Source organism: Boleophthalmus pectinirostris, unplaced genomic scaffold (assembly GCF_026225935.1).
Source record: "Boleophthalmus pectinirostris isolate CB_2022bp ecotype Guang Dong unplaced genomic scaffold, ASM2622593v1 HiC_scaffold_22, whole genome shotgun sequence".
NCBI lineage: Eukaryota > Metazoa > Chordata > Actinopteri > Gobiiformes > Gobiidae > Boleophthalmus > Boleophthalmus pectinirostris.
This window is the reverse complement of record NW_026571190.1, coordinates 14,393,367-14,412,248: the sequence shown is the minus strand read 5'-3', so window position 1 is coordinate 14,412,248 and position 18,882 is coordinate 14,393,367. Positions and strand designations below refer to the sequence as shown.

General features: G+C 38.9%; 1 protein-coding gene across 1 annotated transcript in view; it reads right to left on the bottom strand.

Moving 5' to 3' along the window:
• LOC110159892 (VPS10 domain-containing receptor SorCS1) overlaps positions 1-18,635 on the bottom strand; it is a 473,381-nt gene extending 454,746 nt beyond the window's left edge. Inside the window, exons 1-3 of the mRNA XM_055158440.1 lie at positions 18,548-18,635; positions 17,465-17,658; positions 17,157-17,391 (exon numbers count right to left, since the gene is read on the bottom strand). Of these exons, the coding sequence (XP_055014415.1) occupies positions 17,157-17,391; positions 17,465-17,658; positions 18,548-18,635 (517 nt within the window). The remainder of the gene's footprint in view (positions 1-17,156; positions 17,392-17,464; positions 17,659-18,547) is intronic.
• Between the last annotated feature and the right edge of the window lie 247 nt (positions 18,636-18,882).

Below are 18,882 nucleotides of genomic sequence, written 5' to 3'. Positions count from 1 at the left end.
GTGCATTCTCATGTCAGTCATATTCTGAGGGACTTCTGATGCTGCATTTTTAATTATTTTTTTTGCTTTATTGTCATTAGCAAATATAGTTGTTTGTATTTTGGTTAAACAAATGAAAATGTATGCTCCTCTTTACTGTTGGTAGGGATCAACATAGTATTCAATAGTCAAACATTGTGATAATCCTGTTTTAGTCCTGGTTTAGACCTAATGTAGTCGTGGTTTAGTCTTAGTTTAGTAACGGTTTAGATCTAACTGGTCAAAAATAGGGACACCTGAGACATTTCTTGTATAAAACTGGACAAATCACTGGTTCTGTATAAATCTGCTGGGACAGGGGACACAGGGTTCAAAACCAGGACTGTCCTGGGTAAATAGGGATGTCTGGTCACCCTATGTCACAGGCATATAAAACATAAACCATTATCTATTTATTACTGCACACAGTTAGGCGTCAAAATCATACATTTCCAATAGTTATAGGCATTTAATTAATCAAATCAATCAATCAAACTGTAGTTATTAGCACAAAAGGTATAATTCAGAAATCCCTTGGTAAGCTACTTGGAAGGGAGTGGAGACCTACAGTACTGGTCGGAGCCCCTGGTTTAGGTAGTTTCATCCAATCTGTTTCCCAGTCATTGCAGCTTTATTTAATGTATGGATTAAAATATGTTTTTCATAACTTAAAGATAAAAGTCACACTGAACTAGAATGAGATTTGAACTGCCACAGCCATAAAAAGAAGCCTGCCACAGCTCATAGTTTTTCAACATTAGATTTAAGTGACCACACCAAAGCTTCAAGAACCGAGCACCAATCAGATTCTATTTTTATTTCGTATTTAAATCATTATTTGAAAACTTTAAATAAGTAAAATAAAAAACATTCAAAACATTTACACTATAAAAATGTTAAATAAGAGGCTTTAATTTCGTTGTAGCATGATTTGCCTCAGACCCAAGTTTGCTAAATAAATTCTTTGTGAATAAAGGCATGTGTAGGGTGGTTTTCACGGCACCACATCCTTCACATTTAGTTGCATGCAGATTCGGGTAACTATAAACAGCACAGTAAAATCTTTCTCTCCTCTCCTCACCCATTATCAGGACTAAGTGGGCATTTTAAAGTGGGATTTATATCAAAACAATGCTCTCCTAATGTGCACTATTTTCTCTTTTATGTGTGAAGTGGCAGACTGCTGCTGCTGGAGTTTTGGAATTACACATATCTGAACTAACGGGTGATGAAAAGGGGTGTATACAGAATAAGGCTGTCTTTTATAACACAAATCAAGTCTTGCGGTCGTGGTGTTTACTGTACAAACATATTTCAAGAAAGAAAAGTTTGATTTCAAGGTGTAAAGGGTCTGTCAAGGGTCCATCAATTGCTTGTCTCCATGGAGGTGTTATTGCTTTGTCAGGATTGTTTCACAGTATGGTATTAAACCTATCTATCTCACAGTCAGAATGCCTGAGCTATAAAACCACCTGTAATTTAATAAATGTGAGGTAGAGCTGTTTTATACTTGTTTTTTGATAAAGGTGCACTAAGTAACTTTTCTGGCGATTAGAGCCTTAAATGTCCCATAATACAGCACTTAACTGATCTGTGTAGTGGTGATGCCATTAGACCAAGTTACAGGTCAGATCTTTGGAGAAGCAACCCCGCTCACAAAGAGAATGCATGATTTTTCAAGGTACATAATTAACAATAAAAAGACCTAAATGCAAGATATATGAGTTTAATGTCATACTGTGGAACATTCAAGGTAAAGCAATAACATCAACATGGAGATGGGCAAGTGACTCAACCTGCACCAGAAAAGTTACCGTAAATTCCGGACTATAAGCCGCTACTTTTTTCTCACACTGCGGCTAATAAAACGATGCAGCAAATATATGGACGGATTCTTTGTTTGGCACATTTTCCGTTCGTATATACGGTCTATGGTTTGGCAACAGAGCGGATATGTGCAGCCTGAGTGCAGAAAGTGCCATTGTCTGTGCGGTTAACTCATGGATCTATGGTTAAAATGAAGTTGCTACAACAGCTAGCAATATTGTCAGCGCACTAGTTTATCGCCGAGTGATAAAATAAGTTATGATGCTAAATTAACATTAGTGAGGGGATGCATCTTACCCGCATGCATAAATGACAAGAAGAAACATCTTAAACTTTAGTAGCTGGACATCTACTCATACCTGATTGATAGAGCTAGCCCTGCCCCCCGAGAGAGTCTGAAATCTGCTGACATCCACCAAGACACTGACATGATCCAGACAGGACAGAGGCTCTTTCTGCAGGAGACATGCGCAGTAGAGCATGGGGATGAGCTGAGGAAGATGCTCATTTAATTGTGTTTTGAACAGTTATTTTGGTTTCATACACACACCCTCCTCATGGAAAATACACAAAGAAATGCAGATGATGGAGTTTTCTTGTGGAAGAAGGAAATCGAGCTGCTGCACATGAGCTCGGCGTCAGTGAGTCGATGGTGAGACGTTGGCGACGGTCTGACTCAACGCAAAAAGACGACAAAAGCTTTCAGAGGTGGCCCGAACTTGATAACATTCTTCAAGATGTGGACACCTGCGGCTTATATTCAGGTGCGGCCTATATATGTACAATTTTAAAATTTAGTTAAAATTTAGTTGATGCGGAGTATATTCAGGTGAACTCTGTAGTCCGGAGAATATGTTACATCATGCACCTTTAAATACACAGTCAGTGAATCCAATCTTTAAAGGCTGCTGTGAGCTTTAAGCCATGTTATCTGTCAGAAACCTACCTGGAGCTGTGTTTTGTTTCATTCACACGTTTGAGTAGCAATTTATTATTAGTCTGTCTACATCTCCAAAGATCAAAATGCTCCAAAATGAAGCAATGAATAAACGGCTACCTTTTACCTTTTGTTCAGTAGAGATTGACTGAAATTATCCAAATGATTCTAGTGAAGATGCATGGAGTTTAAAAACACACAATACTTCCTGTATTACCACATGACATACCCAAGGTGGAACAGAGTGTTTTCTGTTTGCGAGAACTTAACCTAAATATGCGTGATTATGTGTTAATTAAACATGTGAGAATGAAACAAAACCCAACTCCAGGTATGTTTTTGATGAAGAAACAATTATAACAGATCAGAAAACAGTGTAATATGGGCCCTTTAAATATGCAGTCAATGAACCCAGTATCTTAAAGAAGGCTATTCCATAATATAAGAAATGCAACTAATTCAATTACATTAACGTAGAAATATATGATTAGATAAAACATGCTATGCTACTTTGCCTTCAGTAATTTTAACAAGCTAAAAACATAGCCATATGAATAAATAAAAACAACATGATTTAAAACTTTTTATATCCCTATTTTGTCTGTCCGATTATTGCAGATCATAGCGTTTCTGGAAAGCGCCCTTCTTGCTACAGTGCATATTCATTAGACCACACAGAGTTTGGTGGGATCATGCTGAGAGCTAACAGTGAAGCTTAGATAACTGCTGCCCGGGTCTCCCTTCCCTATGCCTCCACTAATGAGGTCGAGCCTGATCTCCGCTTTTCCTCGTGGTCCAACTGCCCTCTAATAAGCCGCCATGTTTGTCTATGCTAATCATCTTCCCGCTAATAATCTAATTTCGAGACCTGCTAACAGTTCACTCTTTCAGATAGGCTGTTACATGAGGCATTGGATCTTCTTGATGATATGTGATCTGAATGTGGCACCATGAGGAGAAGGAGAGAGGAGAAGCTATGTACAGGAACAAGACTCAAGTGTCAAAGGTTGTGAGTGCAACTTAAGATGAATATGGTTAGTAAACAGAGATAATGAGTGCAAGATGCGCTATGTAACTTTCTGAGGGAGGTCTGCCACTTGCTTGTTTCCAAGAAGGTGTAATTGCAATACCAGGAATGTTCCACCATGCATGTATTAATTTCATGTTTTGTTCATTTTAACATGTATTAAAGGCCCTACATTATGCAAAATTTACTCTTGTGAGCTTTAAAGCCATGTTAGAATGTGGTTACCTCATCAAAAGCATAATCAGAGTTGTGTTTTGTTTCATTCACACATGTTTGCGTAACACTTTATTATTAGCCTGTCTCCATCTGTAAAGCTCAAAATGCTCTGTGATGTCATGAAGCGGTAGTTTTCCAAGTTAACAACTACCTTTTACCTTTTGTTCAGTAGAGACTGGCAATTCCAGAGCTGAAATGAGCCAAATGATTCTGGTGAAAGTGTAAAGTTAAAAACAAAGTGGAGCACTTCCTGTATTACCATGTGACATCACAATTTCAGTATTTTGCTTGAGAGAAGAACTCTAAATATGAAGATTTTGTGTTTTAAACATGTGTGAATGAAATCAAAACACAACTCCATCTATGTTTTTGATGAGGAAGTAACATATAACACAGATCAAAATATGGTGTAATATGCGCCCTTTAATGCCATATTGTGGAATATTTAAGGCAAAGCAATAAGGCAAGCAGATGACATTCCCTCCACCAAAAAAGTTACATAGTGCCCTTTAACTCTATACTTAATATAGTCTAATGTATTTTTTATTTATAATATACATTTTTCTTAAGTCCAACTGGCACAAGTAGACAACAACAAAACAAAAAAAAAACCAAAACAACTACGCTAAACATTTTTTTATGTTAAAAATAATTATATATTTTATTACATATATTTTAATATACAGTAGGCCTTTAGTCACAGCATGGACAGTACAATGATTTAATAAGCAATTACAACTTGTGTTACTGTTACATTCTTCCTATTTAAGACTGGCACAAATGTGACCTTATCGAGTCACTGCAGTGGCATCACAATAGGGCTGTTCTGCATGTTTGTCTATGCTGGGATGTTACCATGGAAACACAATGCATACATCAGGAAACACAGCCAAAAAAGTTTTAACACCTTCTGAAAATACAACATATTTTATGCATGAGAGACTTGCTTAACAGAACAAATCAGCTCAACCTGTTATATTTTCAGCTAAGTCCATTCAATTCTTTATAGTCAGATTCTGTTAAAACAAAGAGCAGTTTAAAATCTAAAAGAGCTTCAGACACAGCAGTGCATACAGTTAGCATTACACCCCCAGGGAATGTTGGTGACATCAGCTGCAAAGTATCAATAGCTAGAAATGTGTCCGTTGTGTAATTGTGCTTGTGTTTTTCTGCATTAGAGGAGTCGGTGTGTCAAATAATCCACAAATCTGTGTTAAAGACGACATGTTTCAGTCGTGTCATCACTCTGGGGGGACATAAAGTTGTTAAAGAGAGAATTACACCTCAATAATGTGCACATGGACACGGAGGCCAAATGGTGATTTATGTTCCCTCATTCTGTAGAAACAGCCATGCCACATTATTAAAACCTTTCTTAGGACTAATCCCGGGGTTATTGTCAAGTTAAGAGGTGAGAGACTGACACATGCTTTCCTCTCCCTCTCTTTCTGTCTTTAAAGCAAGCGTATGTAAGATTTTTATGTCATATTTAAGATGAGAGGTAAACAAATAAAATCTAATATAGCTTTGACTTAAAACAATTCTAATGCTTATGTATTCTATATTTATTTATGTTATAATTTATGTTTTGTGTGAATTAGCCAATCAGAATGAATGATAACAGAATGAGCCTCACTGTTGCCCACTTCAGTTCAATTCAGTTGGTTTAAACCTAAAAGAACTCTCTTTGATCTGAATCCTCACTATATAACCCCTGGCACCTGCAGCAAATCATTAGACCTTTTGTAGGACCCATAAGAGTGCAGGATACAGTTCCTTTAAAGCTCCTATTTGAACTTAGATTGGCTGACGCAGCTCCGTTGTATTCTCACATAACACCACTCGATGCTATCTATGTTGCTGCAGTCTAACCTGAACCGGCTTTGGCCTGATGGAAACCCAGAGAGCACAATTGAGCCTGAACAAAGTCCAGGTGAGGAGAGGGGCTACAGGTTGAACATCTGCCATCTACGGGTGAAAAAACATTAAATAGACTTACAGGTGGTAGCTCTAAGGGTGAACTATCCAGCTGTTCCGAGTATTTAAATTCACTCTTTACATGTATCTACCATAGACTGTATATATAAATGGATATAAATATTACGATCCAAGCAGGAAGTGAGAATGTGGTGCACTACCGGTTCCATCGACGCCAGCTCCAATGCACTTTGTATTGATAAAACTTGATATAACTCCATAATTGCTGATGTCAGACTTCCCCATTTTGGTCTTAAAACGTTCATATTAAAGGGACAGTCTGGAATTTTGGACATACGACCTAATTTCCTAGTGAGCCAGAGTGTTGTATTTGCAGAGGTCGCTGGTGCTAAGCTAGTGCATGTCAATGGCCATAGCTATCTTGCAGATAAAAACAGTCTTACCCACTCACAAAGCACTCGAAACAAATCTAGTATTATGCCATACTGTCGATGTAAATGTCTGTGTTGATAGAATAATTTTAGAAGTAAAACCGACCTTGCATTTGAAGGATTTATGTCTGAGCAGTAGCAGAGAGTTGTACTTCTTGATAGAAAGCTCGGCAGCGGCGGACTTATTTATGAAGACATAGTCCCTCAACATGTGACGATTCATGCGATGCAAGGTTAGTTTTATTTCAAACATTATTCTATCAACACAGACATTCACATTAAAAATGGTGTAATAATAGATTTGCTTCAGGTGTTTTGTGGAGTGGGTAAGACTTTTTTTAGGTTGTTAGCGGCAGGCTAACTATGGCCATTGACATGCGCTAGCCTAGCACCAGCGACCTCTGTAAATACAAGAAGTGGACGGAATTTTTTTTTTTTTTTTAAGTGTCTCCACACGTCTCCAACACTCTGACTCACTAGGAAATGAGGTCCTATGTCCAAAATTCTAAACTGTCCCTTTAATCCGCTCTATGTGATGCTGATGTTTTTCTTTCACTATTTTGTCTGTAAATCACTTCCTATTACAATTAAGAAACTGGATCCAAATTCGCCCCACAACTTCAAGCCTCAATAAGCTTCATTTGACTGGAGTTGAACACTATGGGTGGTGCCACACTCCCTCATTCCACTTCTTTATACCGTCTATGGTAACTTGGCCTCATGGCATCTCCCGCTTCTCTTGATAGTGTCAGCTTGGTTTAATGCCACACTGTGAAACATTCCAGGAAAAGCAATGACATCACCATGGAGACAAGCAGCAGAAATTTTACATAATGCTCCTTTAGCCACATCAGTATAGCGCGGCAACACAATCAATGTGCAAATGAAACCATAAAAAAGGTCATTCTTCTAAAAGCTCATAAAGCAAAGGTATTAAACACATTTACAGTCATTTACAGGAATCTACTGGTCCATTTATCTGAGCTGTCTGATCTCATGTGTTTACGCTGGTTGTCCTGGAGACATACATGCTTACTGCTGACCTGGAAAGGGCAACTTTAATTTTAATATTGCTGATTTATTTCATTTTTCTATTAATTTTTCGATTTGATATGCACTGGCATCTTTGCATTTTTAATTTATGGCTAATCCTGTAAAATGGTCATTGTTGCGTTGACCTTGGAGTGCTACAGAGGAGCTGGGATGAATAGGAAATACTGACCCAGAGTTCACCTTGTGTGGACCGCTCAATATGAGGCTACACACGGGGATACTGCAGACTTTATATTGTCTTAAAGGGACAGTTCGATGCTGTGTAAAATGTGGGTCTATGGCACTGAATTCTGGTAAACAAATTAATAGGTTTGCTTTGGGAGTGAAGAGAAAGACTATTGAAAATCGTTCCAAGAATTAAATAGAGAACCAGTATAAATGTATTTGCAAAGATTTAAAAAATCCAATTTACACATTCTCCATGGAAATATCACCAACAGGCTGTTACAGGTCAAATTTGTGGAAAGGCTTCCCAGTAAGAATGCATGTTTTTCAAGGTACTTTAAAGGTCCTATATTATACAAAATGGATTGTTGAGAGATTTAAGAGATGTTGTAATGTTTTTATCTCATCAAAAACATACCTGAAGTTTTGTTTCATTCACACATGTTTCAGTACTTCTGGTTTATTAGTTTGTCTTCATCTCCAAAGCTCAGAATGTTTGCTCCACCTTGTGATGTCATGAAGGTATAGTTTTCAAGTTAACATCTATATTTTACCTTTTGTTCAGTAGACATTGGCAATCTTCCAAATGATTCTAGTGAAAGTGTATAAAAGCACAGTCGAAGCACTTCCTGTATTAGCATGACATCACAGGATGCATAAACTGAATTTGTCATTCATTAGAAAACTGATGCCTTCTCCTTCCAGGCCTTCTCCAGCACTTCCTTGAGTCACTGGTACCACCACCACTATGTCTGGTTGGTTTACCATCACCATCCTGTCAGTCTGTATCTTGGCTCGGAATGGAACAAGGAGGAAATGGGCGATAAAGATGCACTATGTAAGACTACGTTTACACTGAAACAAATCCGCGTATCACTGTATCACCATATCACCGTATCGAAAACAATCTGCATCCAGACACGTCGTTTCTGTGTCTGCAGGCCTTCCTTATCCACACAGTTTTGAGCATATTTGTTTGTTTTACAGAAATGAAACTTAAAACTGCATGGCTAATTTGCATAAACTAAGTGCTCAAAAAACAGCTTGCTATTGTGCACTGATGCGGTTCAGTTTCTGTCGGACTAAAGGACACAACTTAGTGGATTATATGTGTTGGTCCTGTGACAGAGGGGTGTTCTGTTAATGGTGAGTCTGTTCTGTGCTTCTGTTGCGCTGGAAATGGTTCATGTTAAACTTTTTAGGTCTGCAGGTCATCGACCACATAGACCATGAATGGACAAATATTCTAGCCTCTTAGCGTTTTGGCAGTGATTTACTTTGCGGCATATAAACCTACATCATCTTATCAGCATATCAGTGTTTTCAGGTGTCCACACGATGCTGGATCAGATCCATACTCAAATGAATTCGTGGGAGCTGGCGGCACCAGATCGTTCCAACTCTGGAGCCGTTTTCAATCGGATTAATGTAGACGAACACTGCATCCGCAACGGAAACGACTCAAATACGTACTAGTGTGGACGGGGCATAACTTTTTAGTTGGGGGTCCATCACCTGCTTGTTATATGGATAGGTCACTGTTCTGTTTGGAATGGTCCACAGAATGACATTGAACAACTCCACTTACATTCTTGGTGGTTTTATAGCTCCAAAACAGGTATTCAAACTGTGAACCGTGTTGCCTCTGACCTGTGACCTTGCCTGGTTTATCTCCATGAAGAAAGAATGGTTTAATGCCATACTATGAAACATTACATACAAACATAACATCTCCGTGAAGAAAAAGCATTTGATGAACCATCCACCAGAAAAGTTACACAATGCACCTTAAATTAATTTGTATCTATTAGAGATTAAAGTTTACCTGCATCATAAAAACGCACATTATGACTGCACGGCTAATTCTTTTCCTAAATGTATCTGTAGTCTGTCAAATCTCAATAACCATGAGGTGTTGGTAGTTCTCACTTGTTCTTGGGTTTAACGTGTGTAACTGCATTACTCTGACACAGATTGCATTGACACGTCTCGAAGTAGTGAGCACTAAAGTGATTTAAAAGCGTTGCTGTAAGCATGTTGGGATCTTATTTTGCAGAGGTAGAACAGGCACATTCAGAAAAGAGCAGGTCATTGAGCTGGTACAAGTAAAGCACCAACTCAGCACAAAATCTAAGAGAAAATAGATCCACATATGTTTTAGATTGTTGTCTGCGTGCGTATTTTTTCTAAATAAGTTTGCTCATGATGACAAAATTGCTGGGAATTGCATATACTAGTACACAACCAGGGAAAAGTTTGGATTCCTCCTCTCGTTCTTTTTTTTTTTCTATATGTTTACTTTTTTTCTTCAAATTACTTTTGCTTTGCAGTAAAATATTTAGTAGTTATTTTTACTAAATAATTCTATATGTCTTCCTTCATATATTTCATGTCTTCTGTATCTAAATATAAAAAGTAGTAAGGAAAATAAACAATACACTGAATGAGACACTGTGTACAGACTTTTGACTGGTCATGCATGTTAGATCAATTTTGTACATTTTAGCATTCATATGACCCTATCTTTGGGAGTACGTGCCATTCCTGAACATGCAGTAATTATTCAATGAAAAAAATATTACCTTTACTTTATTCCATGTGATGTCCTTTTTAGTCACAGTTAGTGGCAACGAAATGCTTGCCAAAGACATGTTTAACTTAAATAGAGAAAAATGACTTGGCAACGATATTTGCCCTGGTCTTGGTGTTAAGGCCACTACACACTGCAGGATTTTTGGTCTTAAATGATTTTTAAATGTGTGACAAAAAGCCAACCTCATGTCCTGTCTAGAGCAAAACTACTTGCTTTGAAACTCTTAAGTGGTTAAAAGATCAGAGCACTGCACTTCTCGGATAGATACAAGTCAAAATTGCATTATTATTATTTGTGAAATGTGGTGCAGTACTTCAGATACATGGTTTTTAATACACAGAAGGCTGACAATAAAGTACACAGGAAGTAGAGTCACTATTACAAATCTGCAGCTTCACCTTGATCCGTGTGGATGTAAACAGACTCATGTGAGGAACTACTCTTGCTTTTTTACTTTTGAAGAATACTTCAAACTGGATTCACAGTTTTGTTTTGTGGACTGGGTGTTCAATGGATAATGAATGAGATGCTGCAGTTTAAATGTGCAACTTTAGAGGTGACTAATAAAATCTTATTATTATTTTTGCTGTTTCCCGAGTTTGTATCTTGCTCCTTCGTCCATCACTCTGTCTGCCCCTGACACTCTTTTTTATTGGCTGTTGATGTTTAGTGGTTACCATATGACAGAACAGCTTAGAGTCACGCTGACACCACGCACATGGGGAGCGCAGTGACTTCAAAATCGCACATGAACACACAAAGTTGGGTCACGCCTCCTTGAACTCAGGGAGAAGCAAATCACAGCCAATATTAGGCAAATTCTCCTGTAGTGTGTGGCAGCCTTTAGTTTTAGTAGAGGCCCCTTTATTTCTGATGGTTTGGTCTGGTTCTAGTCAAACTTTAGTTCCTGATTTAATCCCTTGTTTTCCCCTGCAAACTCTAAAGCGTATCCCTTTTGGAAAAAATAAATGAATACATTCTTGCCAATGTGTCATTCATTTATCAGTATATTAATTTCTCCGAACTGTCTCTTAAAAATGCTGGTCCAAACCAATGAAACAAGCTGCGAGTTTGATGTCTGCCTCTTTTCCCAGTGTGTTCGATGGCATTGCATTAAATTGTGCCTCCGAACAGTTGGTCCCTTTTTATTGATCGTCTTCAAATTGTAATGGCTCCATTCTTGGCCTCTGCCCCTCCACCGAGTGCACTGAAAAGCACCAGTCTCTCCGTATACTCCAGAAAGTACCAAACAAGACAAATAAAAGCTCAAATGGAAAGCTTTAAACCACTTTAATATTTCGACTTTGGATTAGTTTCCAAATCCAGTCGCAGCATATCCGTTAATTTAGAAAATAACAATAGAAACTTTAACTCAAACTGTATACTTTTCAACTGGTTTCAATGTTTTCAGCTGCTAACACATAACATATTTAGATCACCATGTTAACTTTTATTGTTTTGAAAATGCTATATTTGCAGAGATCAAAGCATTAACATGTTTTATAAGTTTCAATTGAATCTTTTATGCTCTGAGTGTCTCATCCCTTTGCTCCCCACGCTATGTCACTCTGGCCTGATTCATCAGCAAGTTTCACTTCGTGGAAACCTTCTTCCCTTGCAGTATTGGGATTTGTTCGCACAAAGGTAGGTGGGTACTTTTTTATTTAACCAATCGCTGCTATTTGTTCGTGACGTATGTAATGCGTCTTTAACGGGGCTAACTGGTATATTAAGCTTCTCCCAAGTCCCGTAGGAAGAAGGGCAATAACATCTTTCCCCTTGATAAAATTCAAGAAACTTTCTCTTTGTTCTGACTTTAACTCCTCGATCCTGGGAATTGTTGCCAACACAGAATGTATGGCTTTGTCTACATCCTTCTTGACTGCTTTGTTTACTGTTGTGCTGTACCACAAAAGGGACCCTGACAGACGCTTGCCTTTGACATCATGGCTTCACAACTCTTTGTTGATTGGCCGGTGTGTGTCTTCAACTTCAGGAGTTCTTGCAAATCGTCTAGTGTATTCCGATTCCTGACCTAGTCACTGGAGAGAAGTGAAATTGAGCGAAGGCAGTAAGTGGCACCAGCCTGGTTCCCCTCACTCCCCCTTCAGAACCTTATCACAACACCATTAGTAGGCACCCCACTAATGAAACTACTGCACAACGCATGTAACTATAAAGATGCTTGTTTCTTATAAGTTTCAATTGTGTACTTTTAGTAACAATTTTCCTTGTCATTGAAGACATGTTATGCATTTGTCTGCTCTCTTATTTTCTATGACACCCATGATTACATTACATTGTCTTGCAGTATCATTCTAAAACTTTTGAATACTAGAATCAAGTCTGCCACATGTATCACAGTTACAATCATTACTGTTCTATAAGATAAAATTGCCATGTCCATATAAAAAAAATAAATATTTTTTTCTTAACAGTATTATACTTTTCTTTTTTAAGTCTGTAGCTTATCAGGTTGGAGAAGGATGTGAGGCTCGCCAGTGTATCAGCAGGTAAAATATGGGTCGCTGAGAGAACAGGGTTGGGAAGCACAACTCTAAATACAATTTTGAGTGGGTAAATGAAAAGAGAAAACTATTAGAACAAAGTTAAAAGCTCTTAACAGTTAATTTAGCACAACATGACTTCTTTAAAGGTGCATTGTGTAACTTTTCTGGTGGAGGGTCCATCAAATGCTTTTCTCCATGGAGATGTTATTGCTTTGTCTGGAAAGTTTCACAGTATGATCTCCATGGAGACCAAACCAGACCAAGTTACAGGTCAGATCTGTAGAGAGGCAACCCTACTCATAGTCAGAATGCTTGTTTTGCTACGTGTTTTTGAGGTCTACACCACATGTGATTGAATAAATGTAAGATAGAGCTGTCATACTGTGGAACATTTCAGACAGAGCAATATCTATATCTACAGAAACGGACCCCCAACCAAAAAGTTACATCGTGCACCTTTAAATTAGAGATAGGCCTATACGGTCATACTCATATTAGTGTTCAAATTGTTTCCGCATTGCAAAAACTAATACTACTTCAATTTAATAGTGGTTCCACATTGTCAGTCCTGCGGTCTTCTCGGCGCGCCCTCTTGTTAGCTCGGTAATAAAAACTCTCCCATCTTGAGGCATTTGTGTTGTGCGGAGGGTAGTGCAGACTCCAGCATTTGTGCAAACACACAGCTCTGTAATTGTGTTCTGAATTATACATGATTTAATTAAATAGATTTTGATTCAGGGCGCACAAAGGGAAATGAGATTGCTAACACGAGATGGCCCGCTGCGCTGCTTCACTGTAAGATTAGCATTGTAAGGCCCTGTTCTCTGGCTCTGCGTCCCATTTCAGCAGACAATAATAGCGGCAATTTCTTTGTCATTTGATAATGAGTGGGAAGCAGAGGAATGTGCTGAATTCTGAGTTTTTGGTACAAATAAGTTGCCCTCGGAAACACGGCAAGAAATGGAGACGAAATGAAATCAGCTTGTTTATGTAAATAAAGGAAATCATTGTGTGACTGTCGTAGTTTAGACCAAGAAATAATTCAGTGGTTGAGCTCGAATCGATTATGTCAGATGCCCTTCCATTCTGCTGATCCACAGGTTGGTGGTGCGATTTCAGCTCCCACAGATGGAGACTGCTGTTGTGTCCTTGGACAAGACACGTACCCACCCCGTGTCTGAGGAATACTTGATGTAAAGGGATTTGCATGCCTTGAAGGTAGAAAAAAAAGTGATCATTTACCATGCCTAAAATATTTTATAATAATACTTATTATTAAATTATTATTATTTGAGGTCTATGTCAAACAATTTTCTTCTGCAGCAATTTAACTAGGGATTCTCAGGCTACGTTTATATGATGACGGTCTGAACAGAAGACGCAAAAGTAGTGTTTCGTCTTCACTTTTTATTCTGTGTTTAGATGAGTGTTTTCAGAAGGAAATCTGTGTGCATATGGTGACCCAAAAGTGTGTGGAATTCGATTGGGAATGCATGCCAGGCAGCTAGGTGGTGACGCTAGGTGGTGATGTATGTGACATAAACGCGTACGCGACGTGGGCAGATCTGACCAGAGTTGCGTCTTGGGCAGTGTAGATGAAAACGTGCAAGTGTATTCAACTTTTCCACTCTGGAGGGTGGGTTCAGATTTTTGTTTTTTTAAGCCCCAAACACAGTCTAAACAAAAGGCACTTCCGATAAAATATTTTGTAGTTTTTACCTGTAATCATTCTCGTGTAAACAGGCCCTCAGACTTTCCTTTCCATGCACATCACCTCCAGCTCCTCTCAGGCCAGTGGACACGGAGATACAGCGGCTCTACTCTGAGCTCTTTGACTGAGCTCCTCATCAGAGCAGAGGAAAGTAGACATATGCTAAATCAACTTTTCAAAACTTTTAAGCATGTTATAGGTGTTTCCCCATCTCGTGTACCCTTTCAAAGTTGGATTTTGAGTGAATTGTGCATGTTTGAGAAATCTTTAATCACTTATTTTCAAAAAGCCATATTGCCGATCATCACCTGTTTTCACCTCTGGCATACACCCACTTGTGTGAACTAACTTTGTTCTCCAATTTTATTTTCTTAATCTGAGATATGTATAGGCTTTGGCAGTGTTGCGTAATCATACAAAAAAAAAAAAAAAATCACGACATCAGCTCCCATTGTGCGCTGCAGTTTTCTAACACAGACTTTTCTCTTTTATAAAGTCATTTTAGATGATTTTGCTAATTGCAAAATGTGCAAATGATACATAATGATCCACAGTTGCCATAGATTATAACTATATAGGAGGCTCAAGCTCAATATATCTTCTTTTACATTTACTACAAACAAAGGATGTATTTAGTCAAACGAACTTTCATTATATCATCTAACAGCCCGCAACAATCACATTGAGACTAAAACCAATGAACAGACAACACCCACAAGCTCCATCAACTCATTTGTTATTCTCCATACTTCTTCGATTTCAACTTTCTATCTCACTTTTCTATAATAGATTTCTGTCAGATTGTTGGCAGAGTTGCTGATGAGTTTAAATCGCTCTATGACCTCTGAGTGGATGAATGGGTGCGTGTCCCTCATTTTCCTGGGGTCCCATCATGCTGCACAGCTGAGACCGTACCTGCTCATAATGCCGTCCCATAATGCACCTCTGCACACACTGTATCCACACGGACAATGGAGCGGCGAGAGGAGATGGGTCAGGACAGATCCGCAGTCTGGTAGAGCTGCCCTCCTCGTCGGCAGCATAAACTCTGGAGCAATCACAGGCCCTGACTGAAGAGTTATTTCAGTATAGGATTTAGTATTTAGTATACTGTGTATGCTGGCATTATTGTTGAAGGTCCTTTTTTTTTTTTTTTTTTTTTTTACACAAAATTGACTCTTGTGAGCTTTTACCATGTTATGTCGTTCTTTCATCAAAAACATACCCACAGTTAGTTAGTTTCATTCACACATGTTTGAGAATTATTAGTCTGTCTACATCTCCAAAGCTCAAAATGCTTTGATCCACTTTGTGATATCATGAAGTGGTAGTTTTCAAGTTACCAGCTACCTTTTACTTATTGTTCAATAGAGATAAGCAATTCCAGACTGAAATTATACAAATGGTCCATCTATAATCTCAAATACTCAAATATAATACTCAAAGTTTACTCAAAGATGCTTTAAACTTTCTGTAACAAATGAAACAATGTAACAATATTGTAACAGTATAATTATAAAGTATACTCAAAATTATATTACTCAATGATGCCTCAGAATTTCTGTAATGAATGGAATATTGAAAGAAATAATGTCTCATTTGTAAAAAAAAATAAATAAATAAATAATTATAGATAAATAACCTATATTAGCAACTTTAACAACAATAAGTCTGCAAAAGTAACGAAAATATCTATAGCCTATCTTTAGTTTGCTTAATCCTCATCTTCTTCTTCATCCTGTTTTTTTTCCTCATCCTCCTTGTTTGTCCATTGATATTTTGCTGTAGAGCTGATCTTTCCCAGCAGTTTTTTGTTGCTTAAGAAATAAGCATGAAAGCGTTTGCAAGACATATCTCTGAAGTTGCATTGCACAAAAAGAATGCCCTTCAATGACTCAACAGAGAGCTGGTTCCTCTCCTTTGTCCACAGGCTCTGCATCAGTGAGAAAACTCTCTCAACATTTGCATTGTGAGAGGGAAGTGCAAAGACAAACTGTGCAATTTTCAGCAATTTTGAGTAACATGCAATGCTTTTGGCCTTCTCAAAGTATTTGGTCCACTTCTGGTGCACCTGCAGGCTCATGAACTCATCATCACCATTGCAGTTTTTTATGAATTTCTTAAGATTGGCAACCTGGTCAAAAACACTTAAAGGTTGTATAGAGGATTTTCCAAGGAACGAGGGGGGAGCGGGTGCGCGGACATTTCGTGCGCGGACGAGAAGTGAGGAGCAGGGAGAAGAGCGGAGCAGGGAGAGAGGAGAGGAGAGAGGAGCGGTGCGCGGAGATTCCGTGCCCGGAGAAGTGAGGAGCAGGGGGAAGAGCGGATTGGGCAGCGGGGAGAGGAGCAGGAAAGGGGTGCAGAGAAGAGTGCACGGAGATTCAGTGCGAATGAACTAGCTACAACACGCAGCAGCAAGTGGACCCTTTCTTTGCATTGAAAATTACGTTTTCAGACATAGGATATCGCTTTCGTGTAAACGTGTAAACCACGTACCGGCGGCACGCAGGCAAGTCAGTTACGCTAGAAACGTAGGGAGATTGATTGACAGCCTGTCAGCTAACAGATAACGAGGCAGTGTTGTTATCTATTGGCAAATGTTTAGCCCCACCACGTCCAGAGTTGATGAATTTTTATTCTCTTTTTTTTGGTCATCATAATTACAAGGCTACTGCACCTTTATAATACTATCATTGACAATTTGAAACAAAAAAAAATCCTCCATACAACCTTTAACATCATCAATTGGCACCCCCTTCTCTCTAAGGTACTTGATGCAGGCCTCCACATCATTCCAGTTTGGTGGCTCACTCATATCCATCCACATAAATGTTGAGAACTCTTCCAAGGGAGTCATCCTCTTCTCCAGATACTCCAGAGATGCACTGTACATTTCAAGCACATCAGCACTGAACTTGTCACAGCCCTCACCAAGTCCATCTTTGCGATTTTCTGCCAGTAGTCCCTTTAAGGGATATGAAATTGTTGCTCTTACGCTCAAGAAGAATGTTGTGGATGCTGTTCAAAATTGTCTTCACCTCCATGATGGAATTATTCTCCTTTTCCATTTGTTGAATGTGGTTGTGGAACACAGACATGAGTGAGTGCATGTGCCACAAGTAGATCTCACTGAATTTGTTGTCAAAAAACTTCTTGATTGCCATGGGTGGCTTTTGCTGAGACATGAAGAATGCCTTTAAAGCAGGATACATCTGAAGCATCCTCTCAATGCCTGGAAACAATGACAACCACCTTGTCTTGCTGTGAGAAAGCATCCTCCTGTACAAAATGTCAACAAAATCACAGTACTCTTTAAAAGACTCAGTGCGCACAGTGTAAATGTGGAAATACTGGTAGATTTTAAACATGATGTTCTCAAGGTCAACATTAATTGCATTGGCCCCATGATGAACACAATTGTTCAATATGTGTGCTGGGCAACCCATGCCAATTAGAGTTTTGTTCTGCAGCAACATCTTCAAATTTGCAAACACATTGTTTCCCCCTTCATCACATTGAATTCCACCAAAATTTGTGTTGCAATTGTCTCCAGTAAATGTGATGCATTTTGAAGATAAATTGTTTTTTGCCAATGTTTCAGTGAGATAATTTGCAATGGTGTTTGCTGTTTCATTAGGTGTGTCTTTCACCTCAATTAATTTTGTTTGCACACCACCCTTCTTCCAATCAAAGTACTGGATTATGATCGGGAATATTTTCACTGCTCCGTGGTTACTCTGTACTAATACCACAGTACTGGATTTCCTTCAGCGTGTCATATGCGACTTCAGCAGAGTGGGGAGCCAAAACACCATTCACAATAGCCTCGGTCTTAGTGCGGGCACAACTCTACTTTTTGGCGGTGTCAGAATCAGGGAATGCCCTTTTTAGCAATCTACTACAGCAATCCATGGACCTGTAATTATAGTGGTGTTTGACAGTATGAAATGCATTCACAACATTCTCGGATTTTCCGGGTCTCACTAAGAACTCCATCATAGACATTACGCTACTCTCACCTTGCAAAGCTTTTTTATGTTTTTCGGTGTCCTGGTGAGCTTTGAGGTCCCTGGCACCTCCACTTGACACCAAAACATATGTGCCTGCTTTGCATACTGTACACAGGGCCTCCCACTTGTCTCGACCGGGACGGAAGGCGGGGAATTTCTTTTCCAAGTCATCGTTAAATGCGCATCTGTGCTTCGGCATTTTGCTTGCGCCTTCTGAATATACATAGCGCTACCACACTGAAGGCGCTCAGGGATGTGTGCACAGTTCCCTAGTGCCGGTGAATTTGAATTTTGATTATTGCTCCTGTACATGATCTTAGTCAAATGAATTAAATCAGCGGTTTTCAATAGGTAAGGCCAAAGAGTCACTGGGGAGGCGCGACACAGGTGGAATAAACCAGAACTAAACCAGGACTGAGTATCGAGACGGGTCCGGAGGTGCGCCC